This window comes from Furipterus horrens, unplaced genomic scaffold, assembly GCF_987537825.1.
Source record: "Furipterus horrens unplaced genomic scaffold, mFurHor1.1.pri manual_scaffold_15, whole genome shotgun sequence".
NCBI lineage: Eukaryota > Metazoa > Chordata > Mammalia > Chiroptera > Furipteridae > Furipterus > Furipterus horrens.
In genome coordinates, this window is record NW_028327185.1 from 10,115,768 (window position 1) to 10,134,844 (window position 19,077).

The following is a 19,077-nucleotide window of genomic DNA, read 5'->3' on the forward strand; positions in this document are numbered from 1 at the left end:
CCGTTTCTGCCTCTCATGGAGTCATTTGAAAACTGAACTGGGCAACCCTGCATTCCTCCACAGATACTTTGTGATCGGGCCCAAGAAGATGTAAAAAATTCCCTTGAGACAGAACAGGATCATTCTGAATGGGTGCTAGGACTGAGTTATGTTTAAAAGGCCGTGGTAGAAAGAAGGGCAGCAGCCATCCTAACCTGTGGACTCCAGTTACTACGTTGGTTTCTCCCATAGATCTTATTGGTAAAGAACAAAAAGTTCTGATTTAGGATTTGGGGAAGAGTGCACTCAGAAAATAAAAGACAAACCAAGAATTCCAGTTAGAAACCTATTTTAACTACATAAGATGATTTGAAGTGCCTTACAAGAGTAAATAGTGAAGGCACGCTTTAAGCTGTCGTTGGACTTCAGGTTGGAGTTGGGGGTGGGTAAAGCAAAGACAGGTATTTTCATTTTTAATTTTAATATTTTTGTATTGCATGGCTTTTGCATTGAGCAGTTTAATTTGCTTTTATAAAATTTTTGAAGACAAAAGGAGGGAGAAAATCTTACATTTTAGCCGTCTTTCAGCTTTACCATGCTTATTTGTCAAAATACGTTGCCTGATACTCAAAGGTATTATCACTTCATACAAGGTGAACTCTAAGTTAAAAGAGACATTGACTTCAGTGGTGTGAGCTTATTATAAAGTGACACATGGAAAGGAGGAAGGAATCCGTGTCCCCCAGCCAGCCATTCCAAGAAGCCGGGAGCAGCAGCAGCAGCACAGCTGAGTCTTCTGGGGGGCGGGGTGCAGGCCCAGCTCGTATAGCTAACACTTTGCCAAGGACCTGCAAGGCAGCGTGGGACCGAACGTTTCCCTGAACGTCAGCTGTAGGAGTTTATTAATACTCCCTGGTGCTCTGCCCGCAGCATCGATCTGTTCCTCTGTGTCTTTCAGCCCTGATGCACCTGACTTTCCTCACTCTGGGTTTCTGTGATTCTTAAACACACACCACCCCAGAGGAAAGAGGAAAGAGACCCCCTCATGAGAGTTAGTTTTTACAAGGGATATTCTAGAGTCTGGTGTCTCCCCTAAACAGTCCGCGCTGAGAGGACGGGGCCACACAGGCAGGACCTGGCTGCTTTCCTCGGGGGAGCCCCGTGGGACTCCCTGCTGCCCCAGGACAGACTCTGGTTGCGCCAGGCTCTAGTCTACTCTCTGAGGAAAGAATTGAAGCAAGTTTTACATTAAAATTTCAATATAATATATTTTTTCAGAGCAATGGGTGACATTTTAACAACGTATATTTTCATTCATTTTCAGAGAATACATAAAAATTTGCATATTTTCATGATAATGAGTCCTGCGGGACCCAACTTCCGCCAGCACTGCAGAGCGTATTCTTCCATGGTTGGCACCTGCACCATCGACTGGTACGAGAAGTGGCCAGAAGAAGCTCTCCTTACTGTAGCCAACTCTTTCTTAAGAGAAAAGGTGGATTTAGAGAACAGAGAGGTAAATATAACTTCTTTTTAAAAAACTAACACAAGGGACGGTTTCAGTGTGTTCACAGAACCTGACAGTATCGTACCTCTGAATAGCTGTGAAGCCCAGGTGGACAAAAACAGGCCGCTCTAAGTAAAATTATGAATTAGGTCAAGTGCTTATCCTGACTCTCAATCAGTTGCCGGTCTCTCTTGCCCCCGACTTCACCTTATTTCAAAGATGCCAGATTCCTCACCGCCTGGGTCTCCTCGCTCTTCGGCCCCCACTGGTGACAGCAGGTTTTCATGAAGGAAAACAGCCTTCGTTTTGCATGCCTGGTCCCGTGATAAGGGTGCTGCGACCTTCTGTGTCTTTCTACTGAATTTCTCTGCCTTGGCTGCAACAGCAAACCTACAAAGAAAGGAGACACAAGCCACACACAGGATCATCTCGGAGTTTCTGAGCCACAAATCATTTTTTCTGGAGAGATTCATCGGAAGACCCCGTGGGGTATTGACAAAAGAAGTTGTGGGCACATAAAGGCCCCAAACTCAGTGGGAGACCTTGAAAGGGACTTGTAACCTTATTTGTCCAAGTGTTCAAGGAACACAGAGGCCAGAAAGGGTAGAGAGATGTGGAACCAGGAAGAAAATGCAGCTGGTTTAAAAGTGACCTGGTGGTCGGCAGGAGTTGGCGGACCAGGGATGGGTAGTTAAGACTGGGCTGTGTCTACGTCACATCTCTCCACAGCTAAGCAAAGGGGACGCTGGGTCTCCTCTCGTTCTGTTCCCCTCTATCTCTGTGTATCCTTTGAGCCCTTACATTTCTGCAGCCTTATTTTACTCCAGGAAATTGAGTACCCTGCTATCGATAACCTACTTTAAGAAAGAAATATGGGACATAAAGCACCGTAAACATGGCCCATTGACAAGGGCGCCCTAAGTCCTTGGGTGCTGTAGCATCATCAGGGGTTCTTGCTGCCTTGTACACCCTGACACTATACCAGCTCCTAAAACTCACATACCCTTGGTCCCGCTCCTCCAGGACCTCTTTCTACATCCCCACCGCCCAAAAATGATCAGCTGTTTCAAATTATTCACAGTGTTCCATTTTCCCTTTTTTATGTATATTTGGATGGCTTTCTCTTCATCCTTAAAAATTATTTTTCAGAACTTAAAAGAAAAACTTGCTCCAACATGTGTCCAAATCCACAAAAGTATAGAAGACTTGAACACAAAATACTTCCAAGAAACTAGAAGGCATTATTATATTACTCCCCGAAGCTACTTGCGATTCATGGACACCTTTGCTCACATTTTGAGGTCACAAGAGAAGGAAATGCAAACAAAGAGGTGGGACTTTCCGATCAAGTCAGAATATAGATTTATTTTTATATTTATGTTTATGTGGGGTTTGTTTTTTTTTTAACATTGGTGTTTTTTACTTGTAAAAACAAACACAAAATGGACGAAAATCTGCCTTTTCACGAAAAGGCAAAAGCCGCAACAGACTTTAAAGAGGTCACATGGGTACCTCCCCTGGGGCGTTCAAAGGCTGCCCCTTCTGGGGAGGGTTGACCCGTTCAGCCAGTAAAGGGGCAGTGAGCCCTTGTTAGATGTAGAAAGTTTATTACTTCCAGAAACAGCTCCCCATGTCCCTTGTGGGACATCTGTCACTGGAGCCCGTGTCGTGCCTCAGCTGCACAGAGAAAAGGGCCCTAATTTTGGTGAAGTTCAGTGCATCGGCTTTCTTCTTGTATGGATTACGCTGCTTCTGTCTTGTCTAAGAACTCTTCGCCAAGCCCTAGATCCCAAAGATTTCCTCCTGTGTTCTTTCTAAAAGTATTATAGTTTTATCTTTTACACCTTGAGTTAATTTGTGTATAAGGTGTGAGGTTTATTTTTTTTATTTTTAGAGAAAGGGGAAGGGAAGGAGAAAGGGAGAGAAACATCACTGCGTGGTTGCCTCTCACGCGCCCCAAACTGCGGACCCGTCCTGCAACCCAGGCATGTGCCCCGACTGGGAATCAAACCGGTGACCCTTTGGTTCACAGGCTGGTGCTCAATTCACTGAGCCTCACCAGCCAGGGCCAAGGTTCATTTTTTAAAACAACTTTTCTTCCTCTATTGCCTTTGCACCTTTGTCCAAAATCCATTGGCAGCACTTGTGTGCATTTATTTCTGGGTTCTGTTCTGCCCCACCGATCTGCATGCCTCTCCCTCTGCCAGGACCACATAATCTTGATTACTGCCACTACACAGTCAGCCTTACAATCGGTTAAGTGATTCCACCCACTTTTTTTTTCAAAATTATTTTCATTATCCCAGTTCATTTGCCTTTTCATATTAATTTAAGAATAAGCGTGACTAAATCTACAGAAACAAACAAACAATCTGACTGTGACCTTGATAGGGATAGCGTTAATCCTCCACATCAGTTTGGGGAGAATTGACATCTGTCCCATGTTGTCTTCCAAGCATGACCACAGGGTAGCTTGCCTTGCTCACATTTTGTTGTATGTTATGCCTTTTGATACGTTTTTTCCCTTCAGGAATCGTTTCCACATGGGTCTGTCCAAGATCCTGGAAGCAACTGCCCTGGTCACAGATATGCAGGAGGAGCTCTTGGTTCTCGGCCCTCAGATAGAACAAAATACAAAGGTACATTTCATCTGAAATCTCTTACAGATTTTCATAGTTTCGTATACAACAGTATTTGAAAGCAAAGACTCTGTACTGGACAAACATGAGTTACAGTTCTTGCTTTGTTACCATGTAACTGTGTCATCTTCCTCTGAGCTTTCTTCTAGGGGAAAATGAGGAAAACAGTAACAACAATAAGAACAAAATACTGACATCGTTATATTTTAATATTTAAATGTGATAATAAGTATGTAGAACTAATTGTAAAATCTCACATGGAAAAATTCTATTAGGTAAATCCATCTGAAATGTTCTGTGGTAACTTGCAAGCTGCCAGTAATTCTGAAAAGCATTACTTATTCTTTTTTCCCTTTTTAAATTATTTTTAATTTTCAAATACTGTGGACATACCCCAAGGGCACACCCCAGTGATTAGACATTAGATGACTTAATAAGTGATCAGTCCGACAAATCTTGCACCCACCTGACACCACACACAGTTAGAATATTATTCCCCGAGCTATGCTTTCCATCCCCATGACTCTTCTGTAACAGCCAATAGGTACGTCTTGATCCTTTGCCTTTTTTGTTCAGCCTACCCCCCACCTGGCAGCCATCAAAACACCCTCCGTATCTATGGTTCTGTTTCTGTCCTGCTTGTTTGTTTATTTTGTTTTTTAGATTCAATTGTTGATACGTATTTACTGCCATTTTATTGTTCATATTCTCGATCATCTTCTTAAAGGAGACCCTTGAACGTAGCATGTAATACTGGTTTGGTGGTGATGAATACTGTTAGCTTTTACATTTATTATCCTGGCTAGTCTATTAAACAAATATATTTCAAGCTAATTTGGATCAATTTCATAACAATGGAATGAACTGTTTGAATTTCTTTTTAAAAAGCTATGTCTCTTAAAATTCATGCTAAGAAGAGTTGTTTGGTTCACTAGGAAAAAGAAATCTTAATGGAAAAACTACAGAAAGATTCCCAAGTAGTTGAGAAAGTTCAGATGCTTGTTAAACAGGACGAAGAAATTGTGGCAGAAGAAGTAAGAATTGTGGAAAATTATGCTCAGGTAAAATTAAAATGTAATCCATAAAAATCATTTGGAGATTTGCAAAATTATTCCCTAATCCCCAAATTTAAAAGGTCAGGCTGAGTGCTCTTAAATATATAGTGCTCCAACTTTGGATACTTTTACTATTTATCCCAACAAATATTTATTGAGGACCCCCTACATGTAAGACACTATAAATGGAAATAGGGGGTACAAAGGCACCCGGTCCTTGTCCTTGAGAGACCTGTAACTCTAGGAGGAGACAGATCAGCCCATTCTTCTGCTTACAATGAACAGGAACCCAGTTGAACTACGTCAGAAATCCCCACGGCCTCCAAGTGGGACCCCCACAGGAGACGAAACAACTCGGAGGACTGTCTACTTGGTGTGTGTCACTTCTCTTGTTGACTGAATAAGTCTGTCTTTCAAATGGCCAATTCCCCGCCATACTCTGCGGTCAGAATCCCAGCAGGAACCAGGCTGGTGCAGCAACTCACCAAATGCTCAGCCCTGGCCTGATCAGTAGCCGCTCCTGCTCACAGGAGGCAGAGAGTGGAGTTGCATTTATCTTTTGTATGCAAAGGCTTTTTAATCAAGCAACTCCATCGATTGATATATAGATATATATTAGCCTCTACCCACAATATGCATGTACTTACTTATCTATAAATTGAGTACATGAGTGTCACAGTGAGTTACCCATAACTTCTTCTAGGCCAACCACATGAGGGGCCACTGTTAACCAATATATTAAACACCTATACAGTTTAATTTTCAGTCTTTAATTTTTGAGGCCAAAAGAAAATGGATATAGAAAAATTAATGGGGTTTTTTGTTTGTTTGTTTGTTTTTGGCATACCATAAGGGTTAATCTGGCGTCAGTGGCAAATCCAGGTTTTATAGGACCTGAAGCTTATATAATTTTGAGGCCATCTTTTTTTTTTTAAATACATAATTAACTAGTTCACAGACATGAAAGTGAATATTTAGAATAAGTAATCAAATAACATACAAAATTTTTAAAGCCGACAATTATTATAAACATCACAAAATCTAGAAAAATAACAATAATGTTTAGTCATTAAGTGCCTTACACATCCTGTTATACTTTTTCCTGGTATTTTTCCACTGTATACTCTGGAACTGCTTCTTCGTATGATAATGATGTTGTAATGTCATTTCCTATAGAATCATTAGGGTAGTTGATCAAAACATGTGTTTCATTTTGACAGTTTAGAAAAGTTTTTCAACTTCATAAACCATTGATAATGTCATGAACATTTTTTTCAGGATTGCTATCAAATGTGGTATAAGCAACAATGGCATTTCAAGACTTCTTGTGTAGCCATTAATTTTTAAGACTCTTTAAATTGAGGACATTCAGTAACCAGTTTTCCATCAATATCTTCATTATAGATGTGTTTTCTGATATTTATATTTTCATTAAGGCCAATATTTCTTGCAAACTCAGTCAGAGTTTTCCAATATGATTATATGATGCATTCTTCATTAATTGGTTTATTGAACAGACCAAGAACCAGATCATTTCTTCTATCCTAAATTTGTTTTTCCTCTTAATAAATTATTGCTTTTGATCTGAGATTTTGTATTACATGTTGCTGCTAATATCAAAGTAATCTCTATGTATTTTAATACACAATCACTTTTATTTAACATCCCACAAATTCTTGCCTTTATTATTTATTTGTAAATAACAATTAAAATTATAAAATAAGACATTTTTCACATATATCTATATAAGGAGTGTAATGTCCTGCTTATTTCATTGAGACACTTCAGAACATCTGATTATTACGTAAAAACCCAAGACTTTTAAAGAACTCCTTTTGCACAACTCCCACCAAAAAAGGGGGCCTGTATATGCAGCGCTCTCAGACCTCCTCATGGAGGAGGGAACCCCCATTTTGTGTTGATGTCAATGAAAATCTGACCGCGGACCTACAATGTTCTCCACCTAGTAAGTGGAAGGCTTCTCCACAGCTAGACTCTGGATCCACACACTGTAACCGCGTTCCTCCTCCACTTCCCTCACACTTGTGCAGCTGGGCCCTGTAGTACAAGTCTCTGTTCTAATATGACCTCTGGCCCTGCACCTTCATGTCACATCACCAGGAAAGCTGGAACTTTTTTGGAATTATTTCTAGAAGTCATCCCTATCTGAGATAGCTTGCCATAATTTTGTTATGCAGAGAGTGCATGTGAGCAATATAAATACAGGGTGTAGCAAAAGTAGGTTCACAGTTGTTCATATGGAAAATAATACAATAATTAATAATATGAAATAAGCTGTGTTTCACTTATTCACAACTGTAAACCTACTTTTGCCCCGCCATGTATAGAATTCCTAACTCAGCTCCTTAACCAGATCCCAAAAATGTCCAGAGCCACTCCAGCGCCACCTGACGGAACAGGAAACCTGAGGAAGAGGAGCAAAGTGTAAAGAGAAATTGCTCTAACTGATGCAGTTAAAACATCTTCTGCAAGGCTAACAAAAACATACGACCCTACAGACATACTGGCAGGGCTCCTTCCAGGGGCCCATGCAAGTGAGGGGCTCTGAAGCTACAGCCTCATTAGCGTTATGATGATTCCAAACCTTCAGCTGAGCGGCTCTTCCGAGGGACATCGTGAATGCTACCGAGGCTACAGAAAAGGCAGGAACCACTCAGTCTTTTTGCTTCTCACAGATAAGCTGTCGTTGGGGACTGAGTACAGTTAGGATCTACACCCATTTCCACCGCCGTAAACGTGTACATACCCAAGTCGTGCGGATGCATAAGTTAGGTGTATTGCAAAACTGTCGCAATTATCTTTTCCAAGTTCAAAATATAAAAATTTTAAACGTGCAGCGCTATGCATTCATACATATTTGGGGACTTCTGACTTTATTGCAGACAACTGCCAATGAGCTGAAAAGTGTCCTGCCAGCCTTAGACAAGGCGACTGTGGCTCTCAATGCCCTGGATAAAGCTGATGTCTCTGAACTGAGGTGAGCGATTTGCATGTTTCTTTGGAGTTGGAAAAGCTCCGAATGAAGCAGAAGTGCATGGCAAAAGTAACGAAGTCTACATTCGATTTTTAGATTAAGTCATTTTACCGACCTTGGTTTCTCTAAATGTTTCATTATGTGTGATATATACCGTAACTAATCGATGTTATGATACCGTCAACTGTAAGGCATATCCGTATTTTATGTACCTTTAAGAAAGAAAATATACTCCCAAGTAAACTATTTGATGTGCCCTTGGTTATAAGCTGAATCCCAATCTCGGAGATGTAAAATGTGCATCTTGAAATTGATAAAATACCGTATTGTCTAGACTAGAAAGAAAAGCCCTGGTGATCATATAAATGCCTGACCTGCAGTTCCAAAAATCAGAGGGCAGGATTAGCTCTAGAGCACTTGGGACCTGCAGGGGTGCAGTCCCCAAGGTCCGAGGCTGCCTTGCTCGCCATTGCCACCAGGGGGCACTACGGGAAGTACTTTCCCAAACCCAGCCTTCCCTGTGTGGGAAAAGCAATAAGGACATTATTAATAACTGTGTCGGAGGGTGTGTGTAAGGGGAGTTGCACCTTACAGTGCCCTTTAACTCGCAAGAGTAGTGTTGGCCCCCAAATACCCTTCCCTGCATGCACCCACGCAATGTCTCTGTGAGGTAGTCATGCATAAATCAACACAGGGATGACATAGAAGGGTACCGACTTTAAAGCACTCTACAGAGAATACATTTATAATGAAAAAAGTTAACCTCTAACTGAGATGTTCCACATATTTAAGCTTTAGGCATTTCACCTTCCTTAAGCAAACATACCCATGTATTAAAGATATCCAAATGTTTAAAGATACCCAAATAATTTTAAAATTATATATTGGCAATTAGTTGTCCTTATCACAATACTTGTTAAAAATCTGTATGTTTTGTCTTCTGAGAGAGCTTACAGGGTGCATTTGATTTTAATTGTGAAGTTGATTGGATTCTCACCATCTCTTACAGAGTATACACACGCCCCCCTTTTCTCGTGCTGACTGTCATGAATGCAGTTTGCATTCTTCTGCAAAAGAAACCTAACTGGGCAACAGCGAAGTTACTTCTTTCAGAGACTGGTTTCCTGAAAAAATTGATTAACCTTGACAAGGACCGCATACCTCAGAAGGTAAAAAGTCCATCGTTAATTAATGCATAATTGATATAGTCGTGTTTATAAACTATAGGGGTCAATAGAAGTATTAAAATTAGAGTTTTGTATTAGATTTGGAAGACAATAGTGAGAGTTAAAAGATGAGAGAGAGGCTGCATCTCCAAACGTAATAGGTTTTCTGCAGGTTTTCTGAAAGTGTCAAGGAAGGCCACATGTCACTGAAATCAGAAAATGTGATGTATCAGAATCTCTTTAAATAATGAAAATAGAGACGAGGCCAGCAGTGGGAGAGAGACTTTCTGGAGAGATTGGACTACGTTATGAAAATGCATGAGTGAATAAACGTGTCTGAGACTTTCTGAGGTGTGGCTGACACAGAACGTTGTATTAGTTTAAGGGGTACAACACAATGATTCAATGTTTGTACATATTGGAAAATGATCACCACAGTAGGTCATCACATGGGGCTTTTTTCTTGTGATAACTTTTAAGATCTGCTCCCTTAACAACTTTCAAATATACAGACCACATGGCGTATATGGCATCCCCAAGAACTGTTTACCTTCTAACTGGAATTTTGTCTCTTTTTGACCCACTTCGCCCATGCCCAACCCCCCACCTCTGGCAACCGCCAGTCTGTTCTCTGTATTTGTGAACTTGGCTTTTTGGTTTTTGTTTGTGATCCCTCGTGTAAGTGAAATCATACAGTATTTGTCTATCTCTGTCTGACTTCATTTAGCATTTGCCTCAAGGCTCGTTCATGTTGTCGTAAATGGAAGGATTTTCTTCTTTTTAGTGGCAGAACAGGACTCCTATATAGATAGGTGCCGCATCTTCTTTCTCTTTTTGGGGGGATACCTCACCTTCTTTATCCCCTCACCCATCCCTGGACCCTTAGGCTGCTTCTGTGTCTTGGCCATGGTACATGCACTGCGGTGAACCAAGGGGCGCAGATAGAGTTTCAGTTAGTGTTTCGTTTCCTTCGGATAAATACGCAGAAGTGCGATTGCTGGATCACATGATAGTTCCATTGGTCACTTATCGATGACCCTCTGTACTGCCTCCCACAGTGGCTGCTCCCATTTCCTTTTCACCAGCAGTGTCGAGAGCCCCCCTCACCGCCTCCTCGCCAGCACTTGCTCTCTCTTGTCTTCCTCACATCGGCCACGCCAGGGCGGGTCTGTGGCATGACTGTGTCTTAGCCTCTCCTACCCACTTCAACGTGGGTCTTTTCTCATTTGCCCAAATCACGGAAGTCGCTCAGACAGTTCTGGGGTTTCCTCAGATGGTTGTCACATATGTAGCTGTAGGTTTGGTGTCTCCACGGAAGGAGATAAGTTCAGCGTCTCTCTCTGTCTCCATCTTGAAGCTGATCTGTGAGATTTATTTTTAGTTGTGTACCAAATGTTTGTGAACAACACGTGTCAGACACTGTTATGAGCACTTGACATTAATGTATGTGGGAGGGGGTGGGGGACGCATTGGGGCACAGGAAACAATGAACGATAATACGTAGTCTGGACGCTGAGAGAAGAGTTCTTTCTGCTGGAGCAGATTTCACCCCAGAGCCTGGGGATTCACTGTGGCACTTCCAGGAGGGCCCTAGCAGGGCTGGAGAGCTGAACAAGCAGTGGGTTAGGGCACCGGCGGAGTGGGCCAGGCCGTGCTGGGCAGCTGGGCAGGTGAGACTTGAAGGAAGAGGACAAAGGAGTAAGGAAGGGGAGGGAAAAGGTTACAAGGGCCTGGACCGTGGCACTGGGATAGAAGGAGAGGAAAGTCCAATGCCACCGATGTGGCCACAAGCCGAGCAATGTGTGAAACTACCAGAAGCTGGAAGAGGCAAGGAACGGCTTCTCCCCTGAGAAGAGGAGAGGGGATACTATCTTCACCTTGATTCCAGCTTTCTGGTCTCCCAGAATACGTAGTGAGAGAGGAAACTGCTGTTGTTTTAAGTCACCCAGCTTAGGGTAATTTGTCACAATGACCACAGGAAGTTAATACAGAATTTGGTACCAAGAAGTGCCTAAAAATGTGGAAGTGGGACTGGGGAATGTTTAGAGGCTGGATGAATATGGAGACTAGGATTTTATGTAGGAGCTGAGCTACGAGCTAAATTTAGGGGAAGACAGATCTGTAGATAAATGACTAGCCCATCCTAGGCTGAAGGGCATTCATTCATTCAGGAAATACCTGTGGAGTGTCTTCCTTATAAGAGACATTATGGGAGTTCACAAGACCAATTCACTCCTTGATGTTATGAAGCTTACATTGTAACTGGGAGGATAGACATTAAATAGCTAATAAAATTAATTAATAACAATGATGATCTGTGCTATTAGAACATATAAGGTAGTATTTGAATAAGGTTTATTTTTTAGCAGAATGTTAGTGTTGATATCCATATTACTCATGAATTAATGCAACAACTACTCACTCTGAAGCATTCTTGGCAAAAATGATTCCCTGTGCTTTAAATAGATAGTTCAAGCTAAAAACAATTAATAATGCTCCTAAATAAGTGACTAAAAGCCTAACAGCATTTTATATGATAATAATAACACCAATAATAAACAGAGAATGGACCACCTGCCATCTAAATTATTCAGCAAAATGGCTCTGTCATTTCAGGCAAGAGAGAAGATGCCTGGTTGAGACAGGAGAAGAAATCTGAGTGAGATTTCATTCTGATTACGGCTCCCAAAAGTAGATGAAAAATACTATATATCCGTCTATAAACTAGTTTGTACGACTTCGATGACGTGGATGTATAGGCATGTGACAAGGCCAAGCTAGAGGATGTCCTCAGTGAGCCCCAATGTGCCCCAGGCCACTCCACCATCCCTGACTAGCTGGACCTTTGGCTGGGGACCGTGCCCTGCCAATGTCCCTCTCAGGACACAGGAGGTGGAGGATGGTCCTCCCAGTCACCTCCCACCTAGGAACACACGGAGACCTCACACCTCCACGTACACCAAATTTTATAAAGCTGGAGAAAGTTAACCTGTTTCATTTTTATTTTTAAATGGAGTTCTTTAAAAAAAAACAAAGCAAAGCTACTATAACAACAACAGCATACAAGGTGTTTATATTAGAGGCTCTTCCCCCTCTTAAAAAAATTATTGGTACCAGAGCCAGTTGTTCCCAGATACGTGCCTTCTCTACTGTTGAAGAGTAGTTAGGGCTCCTTCTATGAAATAAAAGTTTATTCTAATGTAGATTGGAGAAAACTTCAGATCAGTACTGTTTTTTCTCATGGAATACATGAACTGTATTCTCTCTAGGTTTTCATGAAGCTGAAAAAGATTTTAACCATACCTGATTTCAACCCAAACAAGATTGCTCTGGTGTCCGTTCCTTGTTGCTCAATGTGCGAGTGGATCATAGCTTTGAATAACTACAATGAGGTGCAGAAGGTATGCTCTTAACCTCCTGAATATCTGAAACAATTTGGAAGCAACCCACCATAGTGTTTAAGTACGCAGAAATAATTTTTATTTAACAACACTCAAGTGAACTTCTATGAAAAGAATACCTGATGAAAAACTCTGTGATCTGACATGTCATGCTCTCTAACGCAAGCATCAGCTACCCCTGTCAACTCTTTATTTATGGCAACGATGCTATTATTTCATTTGTTTTACTGTTTCTCTGCATTAAACTACTTTATATTTCTTTTGTACCCATAATTCTAGGAAAGTTAATTTTAAGGGTTGACACATAAATGTCTTTTACACGTAAGTGGCATTTTAAAAAGCGAACTTGACTTTTTTAACACTCGAATGTTGTGACATTCCTTTTAAGGTGGTGGGCCCTAAACAAAGCCAAGTAGCTGAAGCTCAAAATGTTCTAAAAATTGCGCGACAAAGGTTGGCTGAAAAACAAAGGGGTTTACATTTGGTAAGAATCTGCTTTATTTGCTAAACTGTCAACACCTTTACGAACTAGACAAAAAAATCAGGAAAAAGTCATTATCTCAGTAAAGTTGATCAGTTTAAGATAAAATGGAAGGAATAAGGTAGTAAAAGATTAATTATGATTAAGTAAATAATATAAATGTAAAAGTCTTAGTACCTGCCACATAATAAAACACTCAATAATGTTAATTATTGTTATGTCAATAATATATTAATTTACCCTTTGACCAGATTTCTCCCAGGAGATAGTTGTAACTCTAGTCTAGCAAAGATTTACTCAGTAGCAATCTGCGTTTTTAAAACACTGTGCTTAACCTGTTTCTATCAATCACTCTGTTGCTTTGTAAAGATGTGGTTATTCCTTAAGTGTCTTGGTTTTAAAGTAAAATAGAGTATCATTTTGAGAAGCCGAACTAGAATTGAGATCGTCAGTCCTGTCACATACATGTTGGGAGTGGATCAAGTCTCAGGAAGTGGCAATCCAGCAGGCAGACTCAGCCCTTTGACATCTTCTGCTGACCTGTAGTTTGATGTGGTTGTCAAACATTTAATCTGAGGATTTCATTTAAAATCTCTATCTTCTCTGGAAAATTCAAAGATCAGGCAACCCTGGGCTCACTTGGCAATAATAAGCTCGAAGCCTACTTCAAGCGGCTGATTATCTGACAGGCCTCGTAGGCATTCCCTGCAAACTCAGATACAGAAAAAGTATTGGGCAGGGTATGAAAATGAAGTGGATACGTGCTCTATTTCTAGAAATATAAATGCACTCAAGGCAAAATTAGAGTAAGATTTGTCTCAGTAATAAATGTATTGTCTTTCAGGTTGAAGAGCACCTGCTGTTTCTGCAGGCAGCCTACAAAGATGTTGTCGCTGAAAAAGAAGAATTAGCAAGTCGGAGGAAGCTGGCCACCAGGCGCTTGAGCTGCGCCTCCATTTTGCTAACTGCCCTGGAGGATGAGAAGGCATGACTTCCTTCTATCTTACTTCTCCTTCGTTGATTTCTAATGGGCTTGACACACCCCAAGATGTTACTTTCACTGAAGACACTCTCTCTACACACACACACACACACACACACATGATAGATACATATATATCACCTAAAACAACCTTACTATCCAGTTTCTTACTGAGATCAGTAGACGCTCCTGTTCAGGTGTAAATAAAGGAGTCCTGGTCAAGTCGTCTTGAAAGAGAGGTAACAGACCACCAAGTTCAGAAGCTGTTTCCCTTGTTCCTGAGACATCAGCATGCCTTGGTCTGTGAGACTGAAGTAAACCTGTGATGAGTATGTCAGGAGTTTTCTTTTTCTAGCATAGGAACAACGCAAGCTGAAAGGCAGGAGATATCTCTAGGAAGGGGAAAAAAATGATATTTCGTTCTGTCCATTTTCTGACCTCTTTCATTTTGTTATTTCTCCTCTAATTCATCTTCTTTCTCCCTACCTGAATTCCTAGTGAGCTGAGCAGAGCCTCGGTGTAGCCCTACCTCAGTTATCCCAGAGGATGACACAAAGTTCCCAGGAGAATTTAATTTGGTTTAATTGTTGAAGTAGGTACATTCCTGGAAGACTCCTTCAGGGCAGGAAGTTATAAAATTAGACCAATCAGAGGAAGATGACATCCCTCAGAATGTCCTTGAGAACCAAGTGTATGTTCAGAGGCAGTGGGACTTCAGCATTGGCCCAGATTTTAAGCTGCCGGAAGGTAGGGTTCTTGATCAGTGCGCTTCCCTTACTGCCCAAGTGAGCACATACATGGTTGTGGAAAAAAGCCACACAGCTCAGAACCCAGCTGCCCCTCGGAAGCTTTGTGAACCGGAGCACATGGCTTCACTTTTCTAAACTTCAACTTGCTCATCTGAAAATGAAGTCAGTGGCTTTCACATAACAGGATATTGAAAGAGTCTTATGAGATTTTCAAGGTAAAGTGTTGCATAAGTGAGGATTTAATAAATCTTGATACCTACTATTATTGTTGAACACCATGAATAATACATTGTAATGAATTTCTATTCTTAAAATTCTCCTGCTTTATTTCAGAAGAATTTGAAATGGCTCTCAATCTTAGCAAATTGACACTATTGACAAACCCAGGAATAGGACTCATGTTCCCCTCAAAAACATTTGTTTTTTAAATCTTATCCGTTATTAGTTGTACTACAACTACCGCACAAAAGAGTAAGAGAAATGGCAAAGATAGATCCCACTTGGGGGCCATTCATGTCCAAAATGTCTCAGAATAGCCCCTAGCTGCTGTGGTTCAGTGGATTGAGTGTCAGCCTGTGAACCAAGTGTCGCTGGTTCAATTCCCAGTCAGGGCACATGACTAGGTTGCACGTGAGGTCCCCAGTCTGGGGGCGCAAGTGAAAGGGAAACACACAGTGATGTTTCTCTCTCTCCTTTACCCTCTCTCTAAAAATAAATAAATAAATTATATTTTTTAAAAACAAAATGTCTCAGAATAGTACAGTGTATAGCAAATATCAATAACTCACTTTTTAAAGATTTTATTTATTGACTTTTAGATAGAGGGAAAGGGAGGAAGAAAGAGGGAGAGAAACATTAGTGTGCAAGAGATCCATCGGTTGGTGGCCTCTCGCGCACCCCCAACTGGGCACCCGGCCCACACCCCAGGCATGTGCCCTGACTGGGAATCGAACCAGTGACCTTTTGGAGTAACTCGTTTTTTATTTTAACATTTAGACTCGATGGCAAGAAACAATCAGCCAAATAGACAGCAAGCAGGGGGGCGTTTTGGGCGACGCCCTCGTTTCGGCAGCGTGCATCGTCTACGGCGGGGTACTCACAGCCGAGTTTCGCCAGCTGATCGTGAAGAAATGGGAGACTCTCTGCACTGAAAATGGCATCTCTCTGTCTTCCAGCTTTTCTTTAGTTGAAGTCATGGCACAAAAACAGGAGGTAGTAACACATTTTTCATTATCCAGTTAAGTGGTTTTATTGTTGATTTGGAATGTACATGTGTGTGTATATTTTTTATTTTGGGCTTGGATCTTTTCCCCAAATTATTTTGATAAATGAAAATACTGAAGTCTGTTCCAGGCCTTAAGTTTTTTTTAAGTTTTAGTTCTAATCCCTCTCAGTTACATTTCCTGTCTCTCAGCCTCTGGGTAAAAGTCACAAAATATCCTTTTTCTCATCACAATCCTACTACCCTGTCTAATAACTATAGCCAATTTCTCTCCCTGAAACTCCTATCATTAGTAAGTCAGAAGCAATGAGGCTTGATTTTCCCTGGCACTGGGACTGTGAGCTGCATGGTCTGGTCAGGAGCTGGGAGCGCTCCCCAGATGTCCCTCCCAACTTTTTAAAATATGTGACTGCACTTTCCACCAGCCTGCCACTGCTGCTGCTGCTGCCACTGCCACCACCACACCACGTCCTCTCTGCCCCTCCTACCTGTGGATGAGTATTTCTTCTTTATATCTTTGTTTGCTGGACTTCCATGTAGTTTGATTTTCTGGAACTTCTGGTTGTCTCTAGTTTTGAGGTAGTTGTATTTCTTCTTAGTTGTGGAGGGGGATGTAGCATGTCTGTCTAGGCCTCCATCTTGGCCTAAAGTCTCGAAATATCCCCCTTTTTTTATCTCCAGAAAGTAATTTCTGATTGGTTCCCCAGCTAATAACTCAACTTAAACTGACTATACAACCTACAAATTCTCAGAAGTAAATATTGGCATCTTGTTTTCATAATGCTAATAAATTTAAAACCAGATAAATCAATAGTTACATTAGATGTCAGTGGACTAAATGGTCCAGTTAAAAAGCTGAGATTATAAGACTATATAAAAATGTAAACCAAAATACAGAGCAAAAATCATGTTATTTAGAAAGTACACATCTAAAATATAAAGACTGGCCATAGAAAATGGCAGGAAATTTGTCACAGATTATCTTTAAAAAATAATAGACTTTAAAGCAAAAAACAATTACTGGAATTGTATAAACTTATGTTACAATTCAATAAAAATTTAATTCTCCAAGGCTATGTTAATGATTCTAAATTTGTTTGTACCTAATAACATGGCCTCAAATCATAGAAAGCAAACCTTTAAAGAACTACAGACAAAAATGGACAAATGTGTATTCATACCGAAAGATTTTAACAGCCTTCTTTCTATAACTCATAGAAAAACACAAAAGTCAGTGAGAATAGAGAAGATTTGAACAACACAATTAACGACTAAGATAGATAATAGGAATCGTCAGGACACTGCAGTTCACACTCTCTGCAAGCTCAGAGGGAATGTTGCCCAAACTGACCATGTTAACAGACCACAAATAAAGTTCAGCAGATGTCAAAGGACTTAAATTATGTGTTCCGATCAAAATGCAATTAGCTAGAAGTCAATAACTGCAAGTTTCTTTGGAAAGCCCAATATCCCTGCACATAAGGAAAAAGACCCCTAAACTAACTACAGCCAAAGATGAAATCAGGATCAGAGAAACCGAGCACTGGCGAAAGTTCTTTCTGCAATGAGAGACGTGACAAAGGGTCACCCACTGCTCCCCCACATTTAACCCTGCGCCAGAGACCTAGATGGTACAGGGAGGCAAGAAAAAGAGAGGAAAGAAATTGGATTGGAAAAGAAGAAAGAAACAAGAAGTAAAACTTTTTGAATGTGGTACGTGCCAAGAAAAACTGAAGAGGATATGTAGATATATCATGAACATTCATAAAAGCTTAGCAAAGTTTCTGTATTAAAGTCAATATGCAGAAACCAATTGCATTTCTCGACACCAGCAACAGGGTCCACATGTTTTTAGATAATATTTATTTAATATCAAAATGAATTATCAGAAATTTGTGTCAAACTTATAAAACAAAATCATAAGTTGTGGAAAACTTATAAAACAAGTATTATTGAGATAAAATTTAAGAAACCTAAACAAATGAAGAGTTATACCATGTTCATGTGTTGGGACACTCAATATTCTAAAGTTGACAGTTTTTTCCAAATTGATCTATAGATCCAGGGTACAATAGCCCTGCCTTATCAGCAAGGGCTATGGTCCAAGACCCCCAGTGAACACTGGAAACCACAGATAATACCAGGCGCTGTACCTGTGGTTTTTATATATATAAACATATAACCATGCCTTTTCACTGAAAGGAAAGCCCTTCACGGCTTCTCTTCGGCACCTCTGAATTGCCAGCATCACTACTCTTGCATTTGGGGGGCCATTGCTAAGTCAAGAAAGGGTGATGTGAACACACGCAATACAGTACCGACAGCCGACCTGGGCTACTAAGGGGTTGGTGGGTGGGCATAGCCCGTAGGTGTTGAAGATGGGAAGGAGTTTATAAAAACAATGAATGCACGGATGCTTTCATTCCAGATCCGCCGGTGGCATCATCAGGGGCTGCCTCTTGGTCAGTACTCGGCAGAGAACGCCATCTTGATCAAGAACGGCCTGCAGTGGCCGCTGCTGATTGACCCCCACAAGCAAGCCTACAACTGGATCTGTCAGAGGGAAGGTCAGAGGCTTCAGGAGCTCTCCGCCGAGGACAGCAGTTACATCAAAAAAATTGAAAATGCTATGAAAACTGGAGGCAGCGTCCTCTTGCAGGTATTTGTACAAAATGACCTAATTCCCTAATTCCATTCAGTCAACACATATATTGTATGCACTGAGCGTAGAGGCTGAGAACTCTAAGTACCAGGTAACTTTGTCAGGGGAAAAACGCGTACATACATATACACAATACATATACACATACATATACACAATGAGTTTTCAATGGCCGGTTCTCTCAGATCTGTCTTTTACTGTTCACATATCAACAAGAGTTACACTTTTTAAAAGCTGTA

General features: G+C 41.0%; 1 protein-coding gene across 1 annotated transcript in view; it reads left to right on the forward strand.

Annotated features, from left to right (window-relative positions):
* The window catches only part of LOC149992380 (dynein axonemal heavy chain 14-like), an 85,633-nt gene that overhangs the window by 29,096 nt on the left and 37,460 nt on the right, over positions 1 to 19,077 (forward strand). The window contains exons 13-23 of the mRNA XM_090263288.1: positions 1,304 to 1,495; positions 2,636 to 2,817; positions 4,017 to 4,125; positions 5,061 to 5,186; positions 8,084 to 8,178; positions 9,185 to 9,344; positions 12,611 to 12,742; positions 13,131 to 13,226; positions 14,068 to 14,208; positions 15,951 to 16,166; positions 18,605 to 18,835. Coding sequence (XP_090119414.1) covers positions 1,304 to 1,495; positions 2,636 to 2,817; positions 4,017 to 4,125; positions 5,061 to 5,186; positions 8,084 to 8,178; positions 9,185 to 9,344; positions 12,611 to 12,742; positions 13,131 to 13,226; positions 14,068 to 14,208; positions 15,951 to 16,166; positions 18,605 to 18,835 — 1,680 coding nt within the window. The remainder of the gene's footprint in view (positions 1 to 1,303; positions 1,496 to 2,635; positions 2,818 to 4,016; positions 4,126 to 5,060; positions 5,187 to 8,083; positions 8,179 to 9,184; positions 9,345 to 12,610; positions 12,743 to 13,130; positions 13,227 to 14,067; positions 14,209 to 15,950; positions 16,167 to 18,604; positions 18,836 to 19,077) is intronic.